A 23,159-nucleotide genomic window follows, 5' to 3' on the forward strand; every position below is an offset into this window, starting at 1 on the left:
TTTTGTTATAATGTTCCAGTCACTCAGATAACATATGAACACATGGCAAAGTGTGTAGAATTGCACGAAATTTGCTTTAAAACTGCAAAATGTTCTCTCCGACAACAAGAGGCGTGTGAACAATGTATCATGGCCAGTGGTTATGCCCATAGAAATAGACGAGTCACGTTCTCCAATGATGGCAGGGGGACCCTGTGTGAAAAGGTTTGGGAACCACTGAGCTCCTGTACCACAAATGATCATGTAATTAACCTTATCTTAGGCATTTGTTATAGAAAATATACATTTAACGTACAGTGCTCTTCCAAGTTGAGTTAAAATGGTGTTTTGCTGAAGAGAAGCTCTTAAGAGATATTGATTGAGATTGATCTCTACAGAGACTACTGTGGAGGAGGGATTGACACACCTACTGCATTAGAAAAGCACCTAGCTAGATGAGTTTCTATAAAAAGGAACCACAATACTTCCATGTCTTTGGTTAAGATCCCTGACAACGAAATAGATTCTGTGACTGAGCTCAGAACAGTCTCTCACACCCGTTCCGTCTGTGGTTAAGACACGGTCACGCCCGTTCCGTCTGTGGTTAAGACACGGTCACGCCCGTTCCGTCTGTGGTTAAGACACGGTCACGCCCGTTCCGTCTGTGGTTAAGACACGGTCACGCCCGTTCCGTCTGTGGTTAAGACACGGCCACGCCCGTTCCGTCTGTGGTTAAGACACGGCCACGCCCGTTCCGTCTGTGGTTAAGACACGGCCACGCCCGTTCCGTCTGTGGTTAAGACACGGCCACGCCCGTTCCGTCTGTGGTTAAGACACGGCCACGCCCGTTCCGTCTGTGGTTAAGACACGGTCACGCCCGTTCCGTCTGTGGTTAAGACACGGCCACGCCCGTTCCGTCTGTGATTAAGACACGGTCACGCCCGTTCCGTCTGTGGTTAAGACACGGTCACGCCCGTTCCGTCTGTGGTTAAGACACGGCCACGCCCGTTCCGTCTGTGGTTAAGACACAAGCCTTTAGTTTGAATTCCTCACATTAGCTCAGCAGCTCTCTCTTTCTACTAGAAAGGCTCTGCTCCTGCAGTACTGAACAAGACCACACTGCTTCAAGGTAGCATCCCAAAATGGCACCCTATTGACCAGGGCCCAGGCCAGAAATAGTGCACTATATAGGGTATTGGGTAAATCTCTGAAAAGATCCGCAATTTATGCCTCAACATGTATTACAAAAGACGTGTTGTTTACCTTGCATGCTGAAGGAGACAAACTACTATCTAATTCCTTTCTTTATTTCCTTACTGTAACATTATCTCTGTGGTGTATCTAATGTGCTAGATCACTCCAACTAAAAATAGCAAGGTGGTGGGGTGTTCTAAGCAGTTCCCATCCTGGCTACAACAGGAAATTAATGTCATGCATATTGAGGCGAGGAGAATTTCAAGGAAATGTACCCCACAAAGCTAAAATCTTGTGTCTTACTGCTATTCTGGCCCATTCAGTTTAATGTATATGTTAATACGAAATAAAAGCCACAAATATAAATAATAAAAGCCACATATGAATATTAACTATACAAAAATGATATTTATTCTACCATGTAACATTTCCAGATGAGAATATCCATGGACAATAATATTTTACAGAGAACAGCCTACCTGTTTAAAAGACCACAACAGATACACTCATTAACCACCTTCCATTATTCATATCCTGAGAATGCAACTCTGCATAGCAACATCCAAATCGCTATTCTCTTTTCTGGTACCACACACACACACACACACACACACACACACACACACACACACACTAAAGTGGTTATTGAATGGCTCATGAATGATTCATTATAGACACTGGACAGCATGAAGCTTCTAGCATCAAACTCTTTTCTGGACACATCACTGTCAGGCAGAGCTTCAGTCAGGTTGATCCATCTCTCCTCCCCTCCCTGACTCTCACTGTGTCTGCGTCCCAAATGACACTATTCCCTATTTAGTGAACGACCAGGACCTCTGGTCAAAAGCAGTGCACTATATAGAGAACAGGGTGCCCTTTGGGATGCACCTGGGAGCCCGTAATCTGCCGCCAACAAGGGAATCTCATCATGTTCTCTTCCATGACGTCACAACTAGCTATTCTGTGAAGATACTGTGTATAAAGCTGTGAAACGTTTTATTCCCTGGGGGGTTCACGTTATGATGTCATTAAACTAATGAGCGAGCACATCAATTACGTTGAGATGTTGAGCAAAACCACAGTCATGATGATGTTCTCTTTCAGGTCTGTCTGCCAGAGGACGTCTGATTCACAACGCCTGTCACACACACAAAACCACAGTCATGATGATGTTCTCTTTCAGGTCTGTCTGCCAGAGGACGTCTGATTCACAACGCCTGTCACACACACAAAACCGCTACAAACTGGGAGTTCTGTCTTGAATTGACCTGCATCCCATTTAGCGAGAGTGACAGGCCCTTTTAGTGGAGATCCATCATATTATGATCCGGTAGGAAGTAAAAAGGGAGGTGAAGTAATGTTGCTCTGTAGCATGAAGACTCCTTCCAGGACCAGGATAGATGTGCTGAGAGGTTCATTATGACGTAGAGGTTAATGTGACGCAGCTTGTGCCAAAGGGATTCTATCTGCTCTCTCAAAGACGCCCTCCGAGGTGAATTCGTGTCTAGCTTGGAAATAATGACTGGAACAACCCAACATGCTGTTTGATGTTAACTGGGGTCTAGGAGACCAATTACACATCAGATGTGGGGAAAAACTCTGAGTGAAAGCTGAAACGACAGATACGGCTACTGCCATGTTCATTTCCCAAGCCTCAAGACATCATGAAGATATCCTGGAGACGATGTGAAACTGAAATTATCATAAAAAGAAAACAGGCTTTTCACAAAATCCTACTATAGCATTTACAATATAGGCTGCAGCTATGATTTTATAGGCTGCATGTTTACAGGACATCTTACTGACAATACCGTTCTGTTTAGAGGGGTTCTTACTGACTGTACAGAATACTGTTATGTTTAGAGGGGGATCTTACTGACTGTACAGAATACCGTTCTGTTTAGAGGGGACCTTACTGACTGTACAGAATACTGTTATGTTTAGAGGGGGATCTTACTGACTGTACAGAATACCGTTCTGTTTAGAGGGGATCTTACTGACCGTACAGAATACTGTTCTGTTTAGAGGGGACCTTACTGACTGTACAGAATACTGTTCTGTTTAGAGGGGACCTTACTGACTGTACAGAATACTGTTCTGTTTAGAGGGGATCTTACTGACCGTACAGAATACTGTTCTGTTTAGAGGGGATCTTACTGACCGTACAGAATACTGTTCTGTTTAGAGGGGACCTTACTGACCGTACAGAATACTGTTCTGTTTAGAGGGGACCTTACTGACTGTACAGAATACCGTTCTGTTTAGAGGGGACCTTACTGACTGTACAGAATACCGTTCTGTTTAGAGGGGGACCTTACTGACTGTACAGAATACTGTTCTGTTTAGAGGGGACCTTACTGACTGTACAGAATACCGTTCTGTTTAGAGGGGGACCTTACTGACTGTACAGAATACCGTTCTGTTTAGAGGGGACCTTACTGACTGTACAGAATACCGTTCTGTTTAGAGGGGACCTTACTGACTGTACAGAATACTGTTCTGTTTAGAGGGGACCTTACTGACTGTACAGAATACCGTTCTGTTTAGAGGGGACCTGTACAGAATACCGTTCTGTTTAGAGGGGACCTTACTGACCGTACAGAATACTGTTCTGTTTAGAGGGGGACCTTACTGACTGTACAGAATACTGTTCTGTTTAGAGGGGGACCTTACTGACTGTACAGAATACCGTTCTGTTTAGAGGGGACCTTACTGACCGTACAGAATACTGTTCTGTTTAGAGGGGGACCTTACTGACTGTACAGAATACTGTTCTGTTTAGAGGGGGACCTTACTGACTGTACAGAATACCGTTCTGTTTAGAGGGGGATCTTACTGACTGTACAGAATACTGTTCTGTTTAGAGGGGGACCTTACTGACTGTACAGAATACCGTTCTGTTTAGAGGGGGACCTTACTGACTGTACAGAATACCGTTCTGTTTAGAGGGGACCTTACTGACTGTACAGAATACCGTTCTGTTTAGAGGGGGATCTTACTGACTGTACAGAATACTGTTCTGTTTAGAGGGGGATCTTACTGACTGTACAGAATACTGTTCTGTTTAGAGGGGACCTTACTGACCGTACAGAATACCGTTATGTTTAGAGGGGACCTTACTGACTGTACAGAATACCGTTCTGTTTAGAGGGGACCTTACTGACTGTACAGAATACTGTTCTGTTTAGAGGGGACCTTACTGACTGTACAGAATACTGTTCTGTTTAGAGGGGATCTTACTGACTGTACAGAATACTGTTCTGTTTAGAGGGGTTCTTACTGACTGTACAGAATACCGTTCTGTTTAGAGGGGACCTTACTGACTGTACAGAATACCGTTCTGTTTAGAGGGGGATCTTACTGACTGTACAGAATACCGTTCTGTTTAGAGGGGACCTTACTGACTGTACAGAATACTGTTCTGTTTAGAGGGGATCTTACTGACCGTACAGAATACTGTTCTGTTTAGAGGGGACCTTACTGACTGTACAGAATACTGTTCTGTTTAGAGGGGACCTTACTGACTGTACAGAATACTGTTCTGTTTAGAGGGGACCTTACTGACTGTACAGAATACTGTTCTGTTTAGAGGGGACCTTACTGACTGTACAGAATACTGTTCTGTTTAGAGGGGATCTTACTGACTGTACAGAATACTGTTCTGTTTAGAGGGGACCTTACTGACCGTACAGAATACTGTTCTGTTTAGAGGGGACCTTACTGACTGTACAGAATACTGTTCTGTTTAGAGGGGACCTTACTGACTGTACAGAATACCGTTCTGTTTAGAGGGGGATCTTACTGACTGTACAGAATACTGTTCTGTTTAGAGGGGACCTTACTGACTGTACAGAATACCGTTCTGTTTAGAGGGGGACCTTACTGACTGTACAGAATACTGTTCTGTTTAGAGGGGACCTTACTGACTGTACAGAATACTGTTCTGTTTAGAGGGGATCTTACTGACTGTACAGAATACTGTTCTGTTTAGAGGGGACCTTACTGACTGTACAGAATACCGTTCTGTTTAGAGGGGACCGTACAGAATACCGTTCTGTTTAGAGGGGACCTTACTGACCGTACAGAATACTGTTCTGTTTAGAGGGGGACCTTACTGACTGTACAGAATACTGTTCTGTTTAGAGGGGGACCTTACTGACTGTACAGAATACCGTTCTGTTTAGAGGGGACTTCTGTACATCCTTCTGTTTAGAGGGGGACCTTACTGACTGTACAGAATACCGTTCTGTTTAGAGGGGATCTTACTGACTGTACAGAATACTGTTCTGTTTAGAGGGGGATCTTACTGACTGTACAGAATACTGTTCTGTTTAGAGGGGGATCTTACTGACTGTACAGAATACTGTTCTGTTTAGAGGGGACCTTACTGACCGTACAGAATACCGTTATGTTTAGAGGGGACCTTACTGACTGTACAGAATACCGTTCTGTTTAGAGGGGACCTTACTGACTGTACAGAATACTGTTCTGTTTAGAGGGGACCTTACTGACTGTACAGAATACTGTTCTGTTTAGAGGGGATCTTACTGACTGTACAGAATACTGTTCTGTTTAGAGGGGTTCTTACTGACTGTACAGAATACCGTTCTGTTTAGAGGGGACCTTACTGACTGTACAGAATACCGTTCTGTTTAGAGGGGGATCTTACTGACTGTACAGAATACCGTTCTGTTTAGAGGGGTTCTTACTGACTGTACAGAATACTGTTCTGTTTAGAGGGGGATCTTACTGACTGTACAGAATACCGTTCTGTTTAGAGGGGGATCTTACTGACTGTACAGAATACTGTTCTGTTTAGAGGGGACCTTACTGACTGTACAGAATACTGTTCTGTTTAGAGGGGTTCTTACTGACTGTACAGAATACCGTTCTGTTTAGAGGGGACCTTACTGACTGTACAGAATACCGTTCTGTTTAGAGGGGGTTCTTACTGACTGTACAGAATACTGTTATGTTTAGAGGGGGACCTTACTGACTGTACAGAATACCGTTCTGTTTAGAGGGGGATCTTACTGACTGTACAGAATACCGTTCTGTTTAGAGGGGTTCTTACTGACTGTACAGAATACCGTTCTGTTTAGAGGGGACCTTACTGACTGTACAGAATACTGTTCTGTTTAGAGGGGGATCTTACTGACTGTACAGAATACTGTTATGTTTAGAGGGGACCTTACTGACTGTACAGAATACCGTTCTGTTTAGAGGGGGACCTTACTGACTGTACAGAATACCGTTCTGTTTAGAGGGGTTCTTACCTTTGAGAGACTCCAGCTCTTTCCTGTGAAGGAAAAGAGGAACAACTGTTAGAAGCAGTCTTTTCACTATTGTCACTCACGCTCTGTGCCAGTTCAGAGTCTTTACAGCTTGTTCCTTGACTATCTATGAAGACAAACTGTAGGACCAGAAATAACAGTAAGACATTTCAATTGTAACATGCTTTTCATTTAACAACAACTGCAAAGTGCTGCTACAGTGAGTCCATAATTACATGATGCTCATTCTAAAACTTCATTCAGATACAGCAGAGTTCAGCTCCTCTCTAGTCTATACCCTCAGATTAACTTGTTATGGATAGGGGGCAGAATTTTCACGGCCGGATTAAAAAAACGTACCCGATTTAATCTGATTATTACTCCTGCCCAGAAACTAGAACATGCATATAATTAGTAGCTTTGGATATAAAACACTCCAAAGTTTCTGAAACTGTTTGAATGGTGTCTGTGAGTGTAACAGAACTCAAATGGCAGGCCAAAACCTGAGAAGATTCTGTACAGGAAGTACCCTGTCTGACCATTTCTTGGCCTTCTTTGTCATCTCTATCCAAAACAAAGGATCTCTGCTGTAACGTGACATTTTCTAAGGCTCCCATAGGCTCTCAGAAGGCGCCAGAACGTTGAATGATGACTTCGCAGTCTCTGGCTGAAAAACAGTAGCGCATTTGGTAAGTGGTCGATGTGAGAACAATGAGATGGGTGCGAGCGTGCACGAGACGACTCCATTTTCAACTTTGAGTCTTTGAACGAAAACAGGGTTTCCCGGTGGGAATATTATCGCTATTTTACGAGAAAAATCGCATAAAAATGGATTTTAAACAGCGTTTGACATGCTTCGAAGTACGGTAATGGAATATTTTGTCACGATACGCGTCCGCGCGTCACCCTTCGGATAGTGTCTTGAACGCATCGAACAAAACGCCGCTATTTGGATATAACTATGGATTATTTGGAACCAAACCAACATTTGTTATTGAAGTAGAAGTCCTGGGAGTGCATTCTGACGAAGAACAGCAAAGGTAATCCAATTTTTCTTATAGTAAATCTGAGTTTGGTGAGTACCAAACTTGGTGGGTGTCAAATTAGCTAGCCCGTGATGGCGAGCTATCTACTCAGAATATTGCAAAATGTGCTTTCACCGAAAAGCTATTTTAAAATCGGACACCGCGATTGCCTAAAGGAGTTCTGTATCTATAATTCTTAAAATAATTGTTATGTTTTTGTGAACGTTTATCGTGAGTAATTTAGTAAATTCACCGGAAGTGTTCGGTGGGAATGCTAGTTCTGAACGTCACATGCTAATGTAAAAAGCTGGTTTCTGATATAAATATGTACTTGATTGAACAAAACATGCATGTATTGTATAACATAATGTCCTAGGAGTGTCATCTGATGAAGATCAAAGGTTAGTGCTGCATTTAGCTGTGGTTTTGGTTTTTGTGACATTATATGCTAGCTTGAAAAATGGGTGTCTGATTATTTCTGGCTGGGTACTCTGCTGATATAATCTAATGTTTTGCTTTCATTGTAAAGCCTTTTTGAAATCGGACAGTGTGTTTAGATAAAGGAGAGTCTTGTCTTTAAAATTGTGTAAAATAGTCATATGTTTAAAAAATTGAAGTTTTCGGATTTTCGAGGAGTTTGTATTTCGCGCCACGCCCAATCATTGGATATTGGAGTGGTGTTCCGCTAGCGGAACGTCTAGATGTAAGAGGTTAACAATAACCTCCCATCAGCTCCTCTCCTCTAGTCTATACCCCCAGATTAACAATAACCTTCCATCTGTGAATCAAGGCCAGAAACAAAGTCTTTCAGCTGCCTGGGTTTACACATCACTTAACAGCCAGGGCTATAGGAGCCTGTTTAATGGCAAAGTACAACTAAAAACAAATCTTTTTTATTTGATATAACCTTTAACTAGGCAAGTCAGTTAAGAACAAATTCTTATTTACCATGACGGCCTACCCCGGCCAAACCTGGACGACTATAAGCACTATAATGCCAAGGTCCGACATGAATAACAGGCATGTTGGTTTCCTTTCAACAGATGACATTGGGCCAGTGCTTAATTTGAGCCGGATCAGGATCCGGCACCTCCTCGTTTTCGACTGTTTTGTTCCGGAACCTATTTGGCCGGATCCGGTACCTCTCCAGGCATGACAAATCATTTTGCAATGTAAACATTCTAATAAAAGCCGATCAAAGTTAATTCGAGTTGCCTCAGTTCATTCTCCTGCCCCCACAAAAACGTAATGTATAAAAGTAGATTGTAAAGAGTTGATTTGGGTTGGGCCGGTCCGGGTTTACGGTTTGTGCAACATTGTAACCCGTTTGAGACCAACACGTGGCGGCGGCGGTGTGAGAAGCGCTTCATTATGTCTCACATAAATCATTGAAAGTGAATCTCCTTCTAGTTGTTATCTCGCTCTCTCTACTCGACATGAGCCTGCAACTCTCATCTCTCCAGCGTTGCACTTCATCATTTATTTCCTTATAGATCATAGCCACGCGAAGGGTTCTGAACGAACTGCAGCACCCCTGATTAATGGAAATACATTTGCCAAAGTTATAGAATTACTGCTGTCTGTTCAGAAAATGTAATGTAATGTTAAATGTAATAATTCAGAATACTACACCAGGACAAAGACACAGAGGACCAATAGCTGTGGATTGTAGCCTACAGTCGGGAACGGCAAACCTGTCAGTGAGAACACAGCACCCAGACAAAACAGGCATTTCGCAATATTTCAAATACAATCGCGGGAAAACACAGTTTGGAAAGCAAATGGCTCCTGCTGAAAACACTCTGTAGGCTACCAACATATTAGATCAACTTCCAAATATTGTTTTACAAAAGAGAGAGAAGCTTTTGGCACGAGCGCGTCGTCAATCACCAGAGAGTGAGCTGCTCATCAGTGAGTGATTCAGTGAAACTGGGCTCCCGAGTGATGCAGCGGTCTAAGGCACTACATCTCAGTGCAAGCGGCATCACTACAGTCCCTGGTTCGAATCCAGGCTGTATCACATCCGGTCGTGATTGGGAGTCCCATAGGATGGCGCACAATTGGCCCAGCGTCGTCCAGGTTTGGCCGGTGTAGACCGTCATTGTAAATAAGAATTTTGTTCTTAACTGACTTGCCTAGTTAAATAAAAGGTTACATAAAAAAAGGACTATAATTTTCTCCTCATATTGTAACCTTCAACATGTCTCCACACACCTAGGCCTGGGCTAGTGATGGATTCAAGACACGGAGGTTTTTATTGATCTCTGATTCTCAGTTTGTCAGTGTCATAGTAGCCTGCCGTTTCCATCATTTGTGCTGTATAAAAACAAGATTCTGTCAAAGTCTCCAGTCATGTAAAAAGACGTAGAATTTCATGTAATGTGTTTATAAAAGGCCAACATCTTCCCCAGACCCTGGGCTACTAAAAATGGTCCCCATGTGTGCAACGTCTGTAAGTGTCTCTACTCTACTGCTCTATGACAATACGCAAATGCGGTGATGTGCATGCAATGCTTTATTATAAAGGTGAATTATTCTGCTACCCCAGAACTCCCCAGGTCAGCCCACGCTAACACTCACTTTTTGTTCCAGCATTTACAAATGAAGACCTGCACTGGGCACTTAAAATGATGACTCTCGTCTAGTGGACATGTGATCAAATAGACCTGTCAGTTTGACGGCACAACAACAGTGGAATTGAAGAAGCAGCTTTGTGCATATAGGTAAACCGTCAGGCAGCATCACACCGTAACGAGAACCTCAAGGCGTACAGGAAAAGAATCCAACATTACAGATAAGAGGACAATGCTGATGGAAGATTGTTGTAAAGGCTTTTCTACAGAGGAATGTTGCTGTTGAACTAAATAGAGATATCCACCATAAAACATCTGATAGATAGATAGCCCAGGACTATCAGAAATGTAATGTTAGTGTTGTTTTGCCTGGGGCGGTATGATATGATGCTATAATACTGAAACATCCATCTGGACGCAGCACAGTGGTGCATCAAGTGGTGAACCTGTTTTTATATCAGACAATAATTCAGGGATATAAAGTTGGCGGATGGTTGTCTAATTAAGTGGAGTATCAGCCAGGACGAATTACCACAATGTTATTATGTTGTAAAATCCTGAGGTCAGAGAGAACGGAAAACATACCTCTTTTTCTTCTTGTAGTTCTCCAGCTGCAGGACCTGGAAGTGTCTGAAGCGCTGCTGCTCACACTGACCACACAGGTTGTCCAGGTACATCAGCCGGCTCTCCAGCTCCTCAAAGTCCGCCTCCAGGTGGGCTGTATGTGGCAGAGGGAACATGTTACATTTAGTTATTTTAGTCACCCAGAGTGACCTACAGCAGCTATTAGGGTTAAGTGCATTGCTCAAGGGCACATCGGCAGATTGAAACCAGCAACCTTTCAGTTAATGACCCAACGCTTTTTACTGCTAGGCTACCTGATGGAACTATTGTCATGACAACATCATTGTGCTGTGAAGCTCTATCTCATTGTTGTGTCTGTCCATCTGCTGCTGGGAGACTGTTGCCAGTCTGTCCATCTGCTGCTGGGAGACTGTTGCCAGTCTGTCCATCTGCTGCTGGGAGACTGTTGCCAGTCTGTCCATCTGCTGCTGGGAGACTGTTGCCAGTCTGTCCATCTGCTGCTGGGAGACTGTTGCCAGTCTGTCCATCTGCTGCTGGGAGACTGTTGCCAGTCTGTCCATCTGCTGCTGGGAGACTGTTGCCAGTCTGTCCATCTGCTGCTGGGAGACTGTTGCCAGTCTGTCCATCTGCTGCTGGGAGACTGTTGCCAGTCTGTCCATCTGCTGCAGGGAGACTGTTGCGCGTCTGTATAACCGCTGCTGGGAGACTGTCGCGTGTCTATAACCGCTGCTGGGAGACTGTCGCCAGAGTCTGTATAACCGCTGCTGGGAGACTGTCGCCAGAGTCTGTATAACCGCTGCTGGGAGACTGTCGCGTGTCTATAACCGCTGCTGGGAGACTGTCGCGTGTCTATAACCGCTGCTGGGAGACTGTCGCGTGTCTATAACCGCTGCTGGGAGACTGTCGCCAGAGTCTGTATAATATTATCATGTGAATAATTCCAATAAAAGACAAAAGGAAGGAACTATTATTCACTACACTACTAAAACACAAGTGAACACTGGCATCTGGTGGTCATATAGGGAAACTGTTTGTACTTAGAGCACTATTTATTTATTTATAACATTTTTATTTAACTAGGTTAGTCAGTTAACAAATTCTTATTTACAATGACGGCCAAACCCTCACCTCACCTCAGACCGCTGTACCACTCGGGAGCCCAACCACTATCACTGTCCAAAGTCAAAGTCAACTAAAAAGGAAACGTGCCATATTTGAGGCATTATCTGGAACTCTATACAGAGCAGGAACAAATCTTACAAATGTAAATATTCCAAATAAAGTTAAAGATCCACTGAATTCTATTCAACTTCTTTCACCTTCCTAGAACACACGTCTCAGTTTGTTCATACTGGAATTTCCCATGTGCTCGCTAGAATTCACATCATGTGCAACTCATTGGCTGAGACAGGAGACACCCATTCTAGAATGATGGAATGAAAGTCCTCAGAGTTCTAAACAGTCCAACTACTATCTAACACGGATTACAGCACAACCAGCGATGAACAGTGAGTTAAACTAAACTACAAATCTAAGGGTTGTGTACTCTAATGTCCAGATTTTGGGCTTGGCAGTTTTGGGCTCAGGCTTGGAGACATCTGGCGAATCAGCAGGAAATCAATGGCATTAGGACAACACACCCTATGGTCAGTGACCAATCACAGGGTCCACTACAACAGAGACAGATTATTATCCTGATGGATCTCCGTCACTACTGACTATTCAGGGCAGGGGAGGAGTCCCCGTCACTACTGACTATTCAAGACAGGGCAGGGGAGGAGTCTCCGTCACTACTGACTATTCAGGGCAGGGGAGGAGTCCCCGTCACTACTGACTATTCAGGGCAGGGGAGGAGTCCCCGTCACTACTGACTATTCAAGACAGGGCAGGGGAGGAGTCCCCGTCACTACTGACTATTCAAAACAGGGCAGGGGAGGAGTCCCCGTCACTACTGACTATTCAGGGCAGGGGAGGAGCCCCAATCACTACTGACTATTGAGGGCAGGGGAGGAGCCCCGTCACTACTGACTATTCAGGGCAGGGGAGGAGTCCCCGTCACTACTGACTATTCAAGACAGGGCAGGGGAGGAGTCTCCGTCACTACTGACTATTCAAGACAGGGCAGGGGAGGAGTCTCCGTCACTACTGACTATTCAAGACAGGGCAGGGGAGGAGTCTCCGTCACTACTGACTATTCAAGACAGGGCAGGGGAGGAGTCCCCGTCACTACTGACTATTCAAGACAGGGCAGGGGAGGAGTCCCCGTCACTACTGACTATTCAGGGCAGGGGAGGAGTCCCCGTCACTACTGACTATTCAGGGCAGGGGAGGAGTCCCCGTCACTACTGAATATTCAGGGCAGGGGAGGAGTCTCCGTCACTACTGACTATTCAAGACAGGGCAGGGGAGGAGTCTCCGTCACTACTGACTATTCAAGACAGGGCAGGGGAGGAGTCTCCGTCACTACTGACTATTCAAGACAGGGCAGGGGAGGAGTCCCCGTCACTACTGACTATTCAAGACAGGGCAGGGGAGGAGTCTCCGTCACTACTGACTATTCAAGACAGGGCAGGGGAGGAGTCCCCGTCACTACTGACTATTCAGGGCAGGGGAGGAGTCTCCGTCACTACTGATTATTCAAGACAGGGAAGGGGAGGAGTCTCCGTCACTACTGATTATTCAAGACAGGGCAGGGGAGGAGTCTCCGTCACTACTGACTATTCAAGACAGGGCAGGGGAGGAGTCTCCGTCACTACTGACTATTCAAGACAGGGCAGGGGAGGAGTCTCCGTCACTACTGACTATTCAAGACAGGGCAGGGGAGGAGTCTCCGTCACTACTGACTATTCAAGACAGGGCAGGGGAGGAGTCTCCGTCACTACTGACTATTCAAGACAGGGCAGGGGAGGAGTCCCCGTCACTACTGACTATTCAAGACAGGGCAGGGGAGGAGTCCCCGTCACTACTGACTATTCAAGACAGGGCAGGGGAGGAGTCTCCGTCACTACTGACTATTCAAGACAGGGCAGGGGAGGAGTCCCCGTCACTACTGACTATTCAAGACAGGGCAGGGGAGGAGTCCCCGTCACTACTGACTATTCAAGACAGGGCAGGGGAGGAGTCCCCGTCACTACTGACTATTCAAGACAGGGCAGGGGAGGAGTCTCCGTCACTACTGACTATTCAAGACAGGGCAGGGGAGGAGTCCCCGTCACTACTGACTATTCAAGACAGGGCAGGGGAGGAGTCCCCGTCACTACTGACTATTCAAGACAGGGCAGGGGAAGAGTCCCCGTCACTACTGACTATTCAGGGCAGGGGAGGAGTCCCCGTCACTACTGACTATTCAGGGCAGGGGAGGAGTCCCCGTCACTACTGACTATTCAAGACAGGGCAGGGGAGGAGTCTCCGTCACTACTGACTATTCAAGACAGGGCAGGGGAGGAGTCTCCGTCACTACTGACTATTCAAGACAGGGCAGGGGAGGAGTCTCCGTCACTACTGACTATTCAAGACAGGGCAGGGGAGGAGTCTCCGTCACTACTGACTATTCAAGACAGGGCAGGGGAGGAGTCTCCGTCACTACTGACTATTCAAGACAGGGCAGGGGAGGAGTCCCCGTCACTACTGACTATTCAAGACAGGGCAGGGGAGGAGTCCCCGTCACTACTGACTATTCAAGACAGGGCAGGGGAGGAGTCCCCGTCACTACTGACTATTCAAGACAGGGCAGGGGAGGAGTCCCCGTCACTACTGACTATTCAAGACAGGGCAGGGGAGGAGTCCCCGTCACTACTGACTATTCAAGACAGGGCAGGGGAGGAGTCCCCGTAACTACTGACTATTCAAGACAGGGCAGGGGAGGAGTCCCCGTCACTACTGACTATTCAAGACAGGGCAGGGGAGGAGTCCCCGTCACTACTGACTATTCAAGACAGGGCAGGGGAGGAGTCCCCGTCACTACTGACTATTCAAGACAGGGCAGGGGAGGAGTCCCCGTCACTACTGACTATTCAAGACAGGGCAGGGGAGGAGTCCCCGTCACTACTGACTATTCAAGACAGGGCAGGGGAGGAGTCCCCGTCACTACTGACTATTCAAGACAGGGCAGGGGAGGAGTCTCCGTCACTACTGACTATTCAAGACAGGGCAGGGGAGGAGTCTCCGTCACTACTGACTATTCAAGACAGGGCAGGGGAGGAGTCCCCGTCACTACTGACTATTCAAGACAGGGCAGGGGAGGAGTCTCCGTCACTACTGACTATTCAAGACAGGGCAGGGGAGGAGTCCCCGTCACTACTGACTATTCAAGACAGGGCAGGGGAGGAGTCCCCGTCACTACTGACTATTCAAGACAGGGCAGGGGAGGAGTCTCCGTCACTACTGACTATTCAAGACAGGGCAGGGGAGGAGTCTCCGTCACTACTGACTATTCAAGACAGGGCAGGGGAGGAGTCCCCGTCACTACTGACTATTCAAGACAGGGCAGGGGAGGAGTCTCGGTCACTACTGACTATTCAAGACAGGGCAGGGGAGGAGTCTCCGTCACTACTGACTATTCAAGACAGGGCAGGAGTCCCCGTCACTACTGACTATTCAGGGCAGGGGAGGAGTCCCCGTCACTACTGACTATTCAAGACAGGGCAGGGGAGGAGTCCCCGTCACTACTGACTATTCAAGACAGGGCAGGGGAGGAGTCCCCGTCACTACTGACTATTCAGGGCAGGGGAGGAGTCCCCGTCACTACTGACTATTCAGGGCAGGGGAGGAGTCCCCGTCACTACTGACTATTCAAGACAGGGCAGGGGAGGAGTCCCCGTCACTACTGACTATTCAAGACAGGGCAGGGGAGGAGTCCCCGTCACTACTGACTATTCAAGACAGGGCAGGGGAGGAGTCCCCGTCACTACTGACTATTCAAGACAGGGCAGGAGTCTCCGTCACTACTGACTATTCAAGACAGGGCAGGGGAGGAGTCCCCGTCACTACTGACTATTCAAGACAGGGCAGGGGAGGAGTCCCCGTCACTACTGACTATTCAAGACAGGGCAGGGGAGGAGTCCCCGTCACTACTGACTATTCAAGACAGGGCAGGGGAGGAGTCCCCGTCACTACTGACTATTCAAGACAGGGCAGGGGAGGAGTCTCCGTCACTACTGACTATTCAAGACAGGGCAGGGGAGGAGTCCCCGTCACTACTGACTATTCAAGACAGGGTAGGGGAGGAGTCCCCGTCACTACTGACTATTCAAGACAGGGTAGGGGAGGAGTCCCCGTCACTACTGACTATTCAAGACAGGGCAGGGGAGGAGTCCCCGTCACTACTGACTATTCAAGACAGGGCAGGGGAGGAGTCCCCGTCACTACTGACTATTCAAGACAGGGCAGGGGAGGAGTCCCCGTCACTACTGACTATTCAAGACAGGGCAGGGGAGGAGTCCCCGTCACTACTGACTATTCAAGACAGGGCAGGGGAGGAGTCCCCGTCACTACTGACTATTCAAGACAGGGCAGGGGAGGAGTCCCCGTCACTACTGACTATTCAAGACAGGGCAAGGGAGGAGTCTCCGTCACTACTGACTATTCAAGACAGGGCATGGGAGGAGTCCCCGTCACTACTGACTATTCAAGACAGGGCAGGGGAGGAGTCCCCGTCACTACTGACTATTCAAGACAGGGCAGGGGAGGAGTCCCCGTCACTACTGACTATTCAAGACAGGGCAGGGGAGGAGTCTCCGTCACTACTGACTATTCAAGACAGGGCAGGGGAGGAGTCCCCGTCACTACTGACTATTCAAGACAGGGCAGGGGAGGAGTCCCCGTCACTACTGACTATTCAAGACAGGGCAGGGGAAGAGTCCCCGTCACTACTGACTATTCAGGGCAGGGGAGGAGTCCCCGTCACTACTGACTATTCAGGGCAGGGGAGGAGTCCCCGTCACTACTGACTATTCAGGGCAGGGGAGGAGTCTCCGTCACTACTGACTATTCAAGACAGGGCAGGGGAGGAGTCTCCGTCACTACTGACTATTCAAGACAGGGCAGGGGAGGAGTCCCCGTCACTACTGACTATTCAAGACAGGGCAGGGGAGGAGTCTCCGTCACTACTGACTATTCAAGACAGGGCAGGGGAGGAGTCCCCGTCACTACTGACTATTCAAGACAGGGCAGGGGAGGAGTCTCCGTCACTACTGACTATTCAAGACAGGGCAGGAGTCCCCGTCACTACTGACTATTCAGGGCAGGGGAGGAGTCCCCGTCACTACTGACTATTCAAGACAGGGCAGGGGAGGAGTCCCCGTCACTACTGACTATTCAAGACAGGGCAGGGGAGGAGTCCCCGTCACTACTGACTATTCAGGGCAGGAGTCCCCGTCACTACTGACTATTCAGGGCAGGGGAGGAGTCCCCGTCACTACTGACTATTCAGGGCAGGGGAGGAGTCCCAGTCACTACTGACTATTCAAGACAGGGCAGGGGAGGAGTCCCCGTCACTACTGACTATTCAAGACAGGGCAGGGGAGGAGTCTCCGTCACTACTGACTATTCAAGACAGGGCAGGGGAGGAGTCCCCGTCACTACTGACTATTCAAGACAGGGCAGGGGAGGAGTCCCCGTCACTACTGACTATTCAAGACAGGGCAGGGGAGGAGTCTCCGTCACTACTGACTATTCAAGACAGGGCAGGGGAGGAGTCTCCGTCACTACTGACTATTCAAGACAGGGCAGGGGAGGAGTCCCCGTCACTACTGACTATTCAAGACAGGGCAGGGGAGGAGTCTCCGTCACTACTGACTATTCAAGACAGGGCAGGGGAGGAGTCCCCGTCACTACTGACTATTCAAGACAGGGCAGGGGAGGAGTCCCCGTCACTACTGACTATTCAAGACAGGGCAGGGGAGGAGTCTCCGTCACTACTGACTATTCAAGACAGGGCAGGGGAGGAGTCCCCGTCACTACTGACTATTCAAGACAGGGCAGGGGAGGAGGGTTCCAATTCCATGAACAATGTACAAAACTAGAAACTATTTAGAGAAGACCGATACATACTAGTATAGGCCGATGCATGGAATACTACAGACTGTATCAAAGACTACTCCGTGCTGTATGGTATATGACCTGTTTAGAGAAGACCGATACATACTAGTATAGGTCGATGCATGGAATACTACAGACTGTATCAAAGACTACTCCGTGCTGTATGGTATATGACCTGTTTAGAGAAGACCGATACATACTAGTATAGGTCGATGCATGGAATACTACAGACTGTATCAAAGACTACTCCGTGCTGTATGGTATATGACCTGTTTAGAGAAGACCGATACATACTAGTATAGGTCGATGCATGGAATACTACAGACTGTATCAAAGACTACTCCGTGCTGTATGGTATATGACCTGTTTAGAGAAGACCGATACATACTAGTATAGGTCGATGCATGGAATACTACAGACTGTATCAAAGACTACTCCGTGCTGTATGGTATATGACCTGTTTAGAGAAGACCGATACATACTAGTATAGGTCGATGCATGGAATACTACAGACTGTATCAAAGACTACTCCGTGCTGTATGGTATATGACCTGTTTAGAGAAGACTGATACATACTAGTATAGGTCGATGCATGGAATACTACAGACTGTATCAAAGACTACTCCGTGCTGTATGGTATATGACCTGTTTAGAGAAGACTGATACATACTAGTATAGGTCGATGCATGGAATACTACAGACTGTATCAAAGACTACTCCGTGCTGTATGGTATATGACCTGTTTAGAGAAGACTGATACATACTAGTATAGGTCGATGCATGGAATACTACAGACTGTATCAAAGACTACTCCGTGCTGTATGGTATATGACCTGTTTAGAGAAGACCGATACATACTAGTATAGGTCGATGCATGGAATACTACAGACTGTATCAAAGACTACTCCGTGCTGTATGGTATATGACCTGTTTAGAGAAGACTGATACATACTAGTATAGGTCGATGCATGGAATACTACAGACTGTATCAAAGACTACTCCGTGCTGTATGGTATATGACCTGTTTAGAGAAGACCGATACATACTAGTATAGGTCGATGCATGGAATACTACAGACTGTATCAAAGACTACTCCGTGCTGTATGGTATATGACCTGTTTAGAGAAGACCGATACATACTAGTATAGGTCGATGCATGGAATACTACAGACTGTATCAAAGACTACTCCGTGCTGTATGGTATATGACCTGTTTAGAGAAGACCGATACATACTAGTATAGGTCGATGCATGGAATACTACAGACTGTATCAAAGACTACTCCGTGCTGTATGGTATATGACCTGGAAGAAGTTCAAGCTACCTACGGAGGTGGCTTGGGAATCTGATTCTGAAGTCAGATTTGATGTCAGATCCGTCTCCTTAGACTATAAACGTGTTGTGTTTCAAACTAGCCATGTGTAAAAACGGCTTCATCTCTTCCCATTGTCTCTGTTGTTGCCTACCTACCCCCCCTTCACCATGTTGGCACTAGTAGCTGTTATTACCCCACTGCCAGCTGAAGCTCCACAGTTAACAGGCAGGCCATGCCAGCTGGTGCCCTACAGTATCACCGCTCTCTCAAGATGAACACAGCTCAGCCCGTCATAAACACCTCTGACCTCAACCTATTCTACACAATGGCAACAAAAGGCCAAATGTAAAAAGAATAAAGAGTGGCAATGACATTCAGTAATTCAGGGAATTGTGACATTTCTCGACTATAATATGTTGACTGGTCCTAAAGGTTTCCTGGTGCAGTCTATGATACGTCGGCTACGTCCTGTCTTTCCACCCTTTTACCCCCCAAGTGTGCACTTGGTGTAAGCATTGTCTGGAGAGTTTCCATGCGAGAAAGAGTGTGCAAGTACACACTTGAGCAGAAGAGTGAAGAATCTAAACTCAAGACATAGTGATGGTGCACACTCACCGATGCGATTGGTGCATGTCTCCAGGTCTGTGAGGAAGCCTGGGATCTGCTGTAGTTGTTCTTGTAGTTCCACCACTGCTGCTCTTCTCTTCTCCCAGTGTGCAGACAGCATCACCACCTCTCCATCCACTGTCTGAGAGATAGAGAGACATACAGAGAGAGAGAAAAGAGAAGACGAGAGAAGACAAGAGAGAAAGATAGACGAGAGAGAAGATGAGAGAGAGCGAAGACAGACGCGAGAGAGAGAGAGAGAGAAGATGAGAGAGAGAATGTGAGATGTTCCCATGTATTATTATTCTTGATGCGTAATTCAATGCAAGTCTAATTAATACATTGAGCTACAGTTCATACAAACCTCTCCAGCTTTCGCACAATCTTTAGCTTTTCTGTGGAGAGTCACCCAGGTGTCTTCGTACCTTCGAAACACAAGAAACTAATGAAACAAATAAGGCCTTGTGTTTTCTTCCCTTGACATTATGCTACTGTACATGTATTCAGACCACTGAGTGTTTCAATGTCTGCATCACAAATGGCACACTATTCCCTATATTGTGCACTAATTTAGACCCTGTGGGGCCTGGTCCAAAGAGACCTGTGGGGCCTGGTCAAAAGTAGTGCCCAATGCTCTGATTTGGACGTATCCAATGAGAGCAACACCTACCGACTGAGCAGTTCTACTCCAGCAGAAAACTGTGTCAGATGTCCATGTCTGTTGAGAGACAGGAAATGAGTCATTAAGGGAAATAGACTATGAAGAGGATATAAGAGAATGAAAGTGGATGTAAATGGATGATTTGACTGGTACTCCTGGGCCGTATTCATAAAGCGTCTGATGATTTGACTGGTACTCCTGGGTCGTATTCATAAAGCGCCTTAAAGTGCTGATCTAAGATCAGGTCCTCTCTGTCCATATAGTCTTTATTCATTATGATCTTAAAGGTCAACCTGATATTAGATCATCACTCAGTTACGTTAAAATAAAATAAAGTTTATATTTATTTATCACTCCAACTCTGAGACACCATGGATACATGCCTGCCTTACCTCTGTTTCTGCTTTACTTTAGCCTCTTTTGATTTATCACTCAGAGTCTTTATCCTGAAGGGAAATTATAAAGATGGGAGCAGGTAAAACAAAATGTATATATGGGACAGCTGTCACAGCAATGTAAATATTCATTGGATTAGTAGACACTTTGTTTCCTAAATGGCACCCTATATTCCCTATATAGTGCACTAATTTATATCAGAACCCAAAGTAGTGCACTATATAGGGAATAGAGACGTTTTCTGCTTCCGGCATCAGGTTCCAGTCCAGAATGTCCTGTCTCGCTCACTTCCATCACATGATGGGCAGCTGAATGTAATCAACTTAGCTAGCTGTCGTTAGCTAACTGTATCAATAAGCTTTGGCAGTATCTAAATTAATGGTTTTCATTTACTGCCAGCCTGGTAGTGTTTTGCCAGTGTTTTGTGTTTAGTATTAGCTAGCTACGAAAAACTTGTTCGATGGTTTCGTCCCACACAGTTACATCCAGCTAGATAGCCTTTCAGCCATGCTGGCAAAGAGGGAGAAACTAGCTAGCTAATTAACGTAGATGTTTTTTTAAATTGCTAATACAGCAATGTCAGAACAGGCAGGGTCACAAGACATAGGGCCATGAATGAAGCATTAGCTATAAAAGTAGCTTTAATACAAACCCCGTTGTGAAATCTTGCTGCACCGTCTGCAACCTCTCTTTGAAATTCTCAAACATCTTCCTGGTTTCTTCCAAGCTGCAAATACGTTGTTTTGTCGTCGCATTAACTGTATTAGTTAGCTTCTTTGTGAATATTCCTCAAGTGCCATGTCAAGCTACGGGTCAATGATCAGACTGTATACTTCTATAAGTAGCTAAAGTCTGATAGATGGCTGTTGTTTGGTCTTTGCTCAGCTGTTTTCCAGACGCAGTGGGGTTGTTGAGCTGAATCAGGGTTGTTGAGGTGAATCAGGGTTGCGCAGCTATGCGCACGCCACATTCTTCCACATAGAACACAGGAAGTCATTCATTAGGTACAGCAAAATGTTACAAAAACTAATTTCACAATATTTTGAGGATAAAATTATTGTGAGTTTTCATGAATATTTGTGTGTGTAGTATAGCTTCTAAAAACGGTTTTGTACGAATGAAAGGTAACATGGTTAGAATGAACAACCCGGTAGATGGCGACACAAACCGTGTTTACGTCTGTGTGTTTGACCTGATTGGTTGTTGAGAAGTTTGTTGAATGAAGGGGACGGTGCTTCACCCTCCGAGACTATAAAACCCCACCGTTGTATTTTTTGGACACGGCCTGATCGGTCCATGGACTGTAAAGTTTGAATGTTTGGGTTTATTGTGAGGTGTAAGTGCATCGATAGATTGAACTATTATAGGACAACTATTGCAAACATACAGAGGAACAAAAATGCTTTGCCATATAACGCGACCGGACTCGGTGGTGATGGAGGTGGATGTTGATCAAAAGGCTAATGGAGAGGACTGTTTACACAAGGTACCGTTACAGTTATTATCATTCAAATGTATCCATGTTAAGTCTATTTTATTCCATGTTGTTAGTGTCTGTGTGTTGGGGTTGCAAATTAATGCAGTTTTAATCATTTTGAATTCTGTAAATATTTTGAGAATTTGAATAAAAATGTAACTTGTACGCTTGTAACAATTTAACAACAGCGTAGTACATGGAACGTTGTATTTAACTACCAGTCTTGATGGGGCATTGACTTCTTTAGTGAAGTGGTTTGTTCTATTGTTTTGACTCACAGGTCTGTCGGAAACTGGGAATAATAGAGGTGGATTACTTTGGGCTTCAGTTCTGTGGAAGCAAAGGGGAGAGTTTGTGGTTGAATCTGAGGAACAGGATCTCACAACAGATGGATAACCTGGCTCCCTGCAGACTGAAGCTCAGAGTCAAGTTCTTTGTGGAGCCCCATCTGACCCTGCAAGAACAGACAAGGTATGTTTATTGTACACCTTGTAGGGGACCTATTTGGAGTAAGGCACTCTGCCTATTGTAGCTAATGGTACTGCAAACATTAGATGTCATGTATTTTCTTTTTAAATGCAATAAGATTAACAAATGTAGTGACAGAACAGAATGGATCAGATACAATTGAGTTAAAACCCACCCTATCAATCATTAAAACCCTGCTATTTCAGTCAACCTGTAATCTTTCAGCCCATAGTCCTCATTTAGGATCAATAGATAATGTGACTTACTGGCTTCTCTCCCCATCAGGGGGAAGTTTGACCTCCCGTATGCAAACAGTGTCTGGTGACTCGTCAGCAGCGAGTTAGTTACCGTGCATGCCAGTGTGTCCAGCAGGTTCTATCCCTAACCGACATGTCAATGTGCTCTATGGGCGTTGTAACAGTGTATAACATGACTCTGGGTGAATCCCAGATGGCACCCTATTCTCTTTATAGTGCACTACGTTCCTATGGGTGCAGTAGGGTCGTGTCCCAATTTCTCTACCCTTAAAAAGATTCACAAAAGCTCTGACGAAGGCCGTGAGGCGGATAC

The 23,159-nt window shown here is 46.0% G+C and overlaps 2 protein-coding genes across 3 annotated transcripts in view; one reads left to right on the top strand and one right to left on the bottom strand.

Moving 5' to 3' along the window:
• Positions 1-21,601, bottom strand: part of LOC106596393 (dysbindin-A) — a 40,476-nt gene extending 18,875 nt beyond the window's left edge. The window contains exons 1-7 of the mRNA XM_045696872.1: positions 21,297-21,601; positions 20,641-20,694; positions 20,258-20,305; positions 19,952-20,012; positions 19,597-19,729; positions 10,630-10,762; positions 6,450-6,472 (exon numbers count right to left, since the gene is read on the bottom strand). Of these exons, the coding sequence (XP_045552828.1) occupies positions 6,450-6,472; positions 10,630-10,762; positions 19,597-19,729; positions 19,952-20,012; positions 20,258-20,305; positions 20,641-20,694; positions 21,297-21,352 (508 nt within the window). The 5' untranslated portion in view covers positions 21,353-21,601. The remainder of the gene's footprint in view (positions 1-6,449; positions 6,473-10,629; positions 10,763-19,596; positions 19,730-19,951; positions 20,013-20,257; positions 20,306-20,640; positions 20,695-21,296) is intronic.
• A 314-nt stretch (positions 21,602-21,915) lies between these two features.
• Positions 21,916-23,159, top strand: part of LOC106596795 (E3 ubiquitin-protein ligase MYLIP-A) — a 36,672-nt gene continuing 35,428 nt past the window's right edge. The window contains exons 1-2 of one of the 2 annotated variants that reach the window (XM_045696875.1): positions 21,916-22,130; positions 22,402-22,592. In XM_045696875.1, the coding sequence (XP_045552831.1) occupies positions 22,044-22,130; positions 22,402-22,592 (278 nt within the window). In that variant the 5' untranslated portion in view covers positions 21,916-22,043. The remainder of the gene's footprint in view (positions 22,131-22,401; positions 22,593-23,159) is intronic. The other variant, XM_045696876.1, reaches the window with a different exon arrangement.

This window comes from Salmo salar, chromosome ssa02, assembly GCF_905237065.1.
Source record: "Salmo salar chromosome ssa02, Ssal_v3.1, whole genome shotgun sequence".
Classification (NCBI taxonomy): Eukaryota; Metazoa; Chordata; class Actinopteri; order Salmoniformes; family Salmonidae; genus Salmo; species Salmo salar.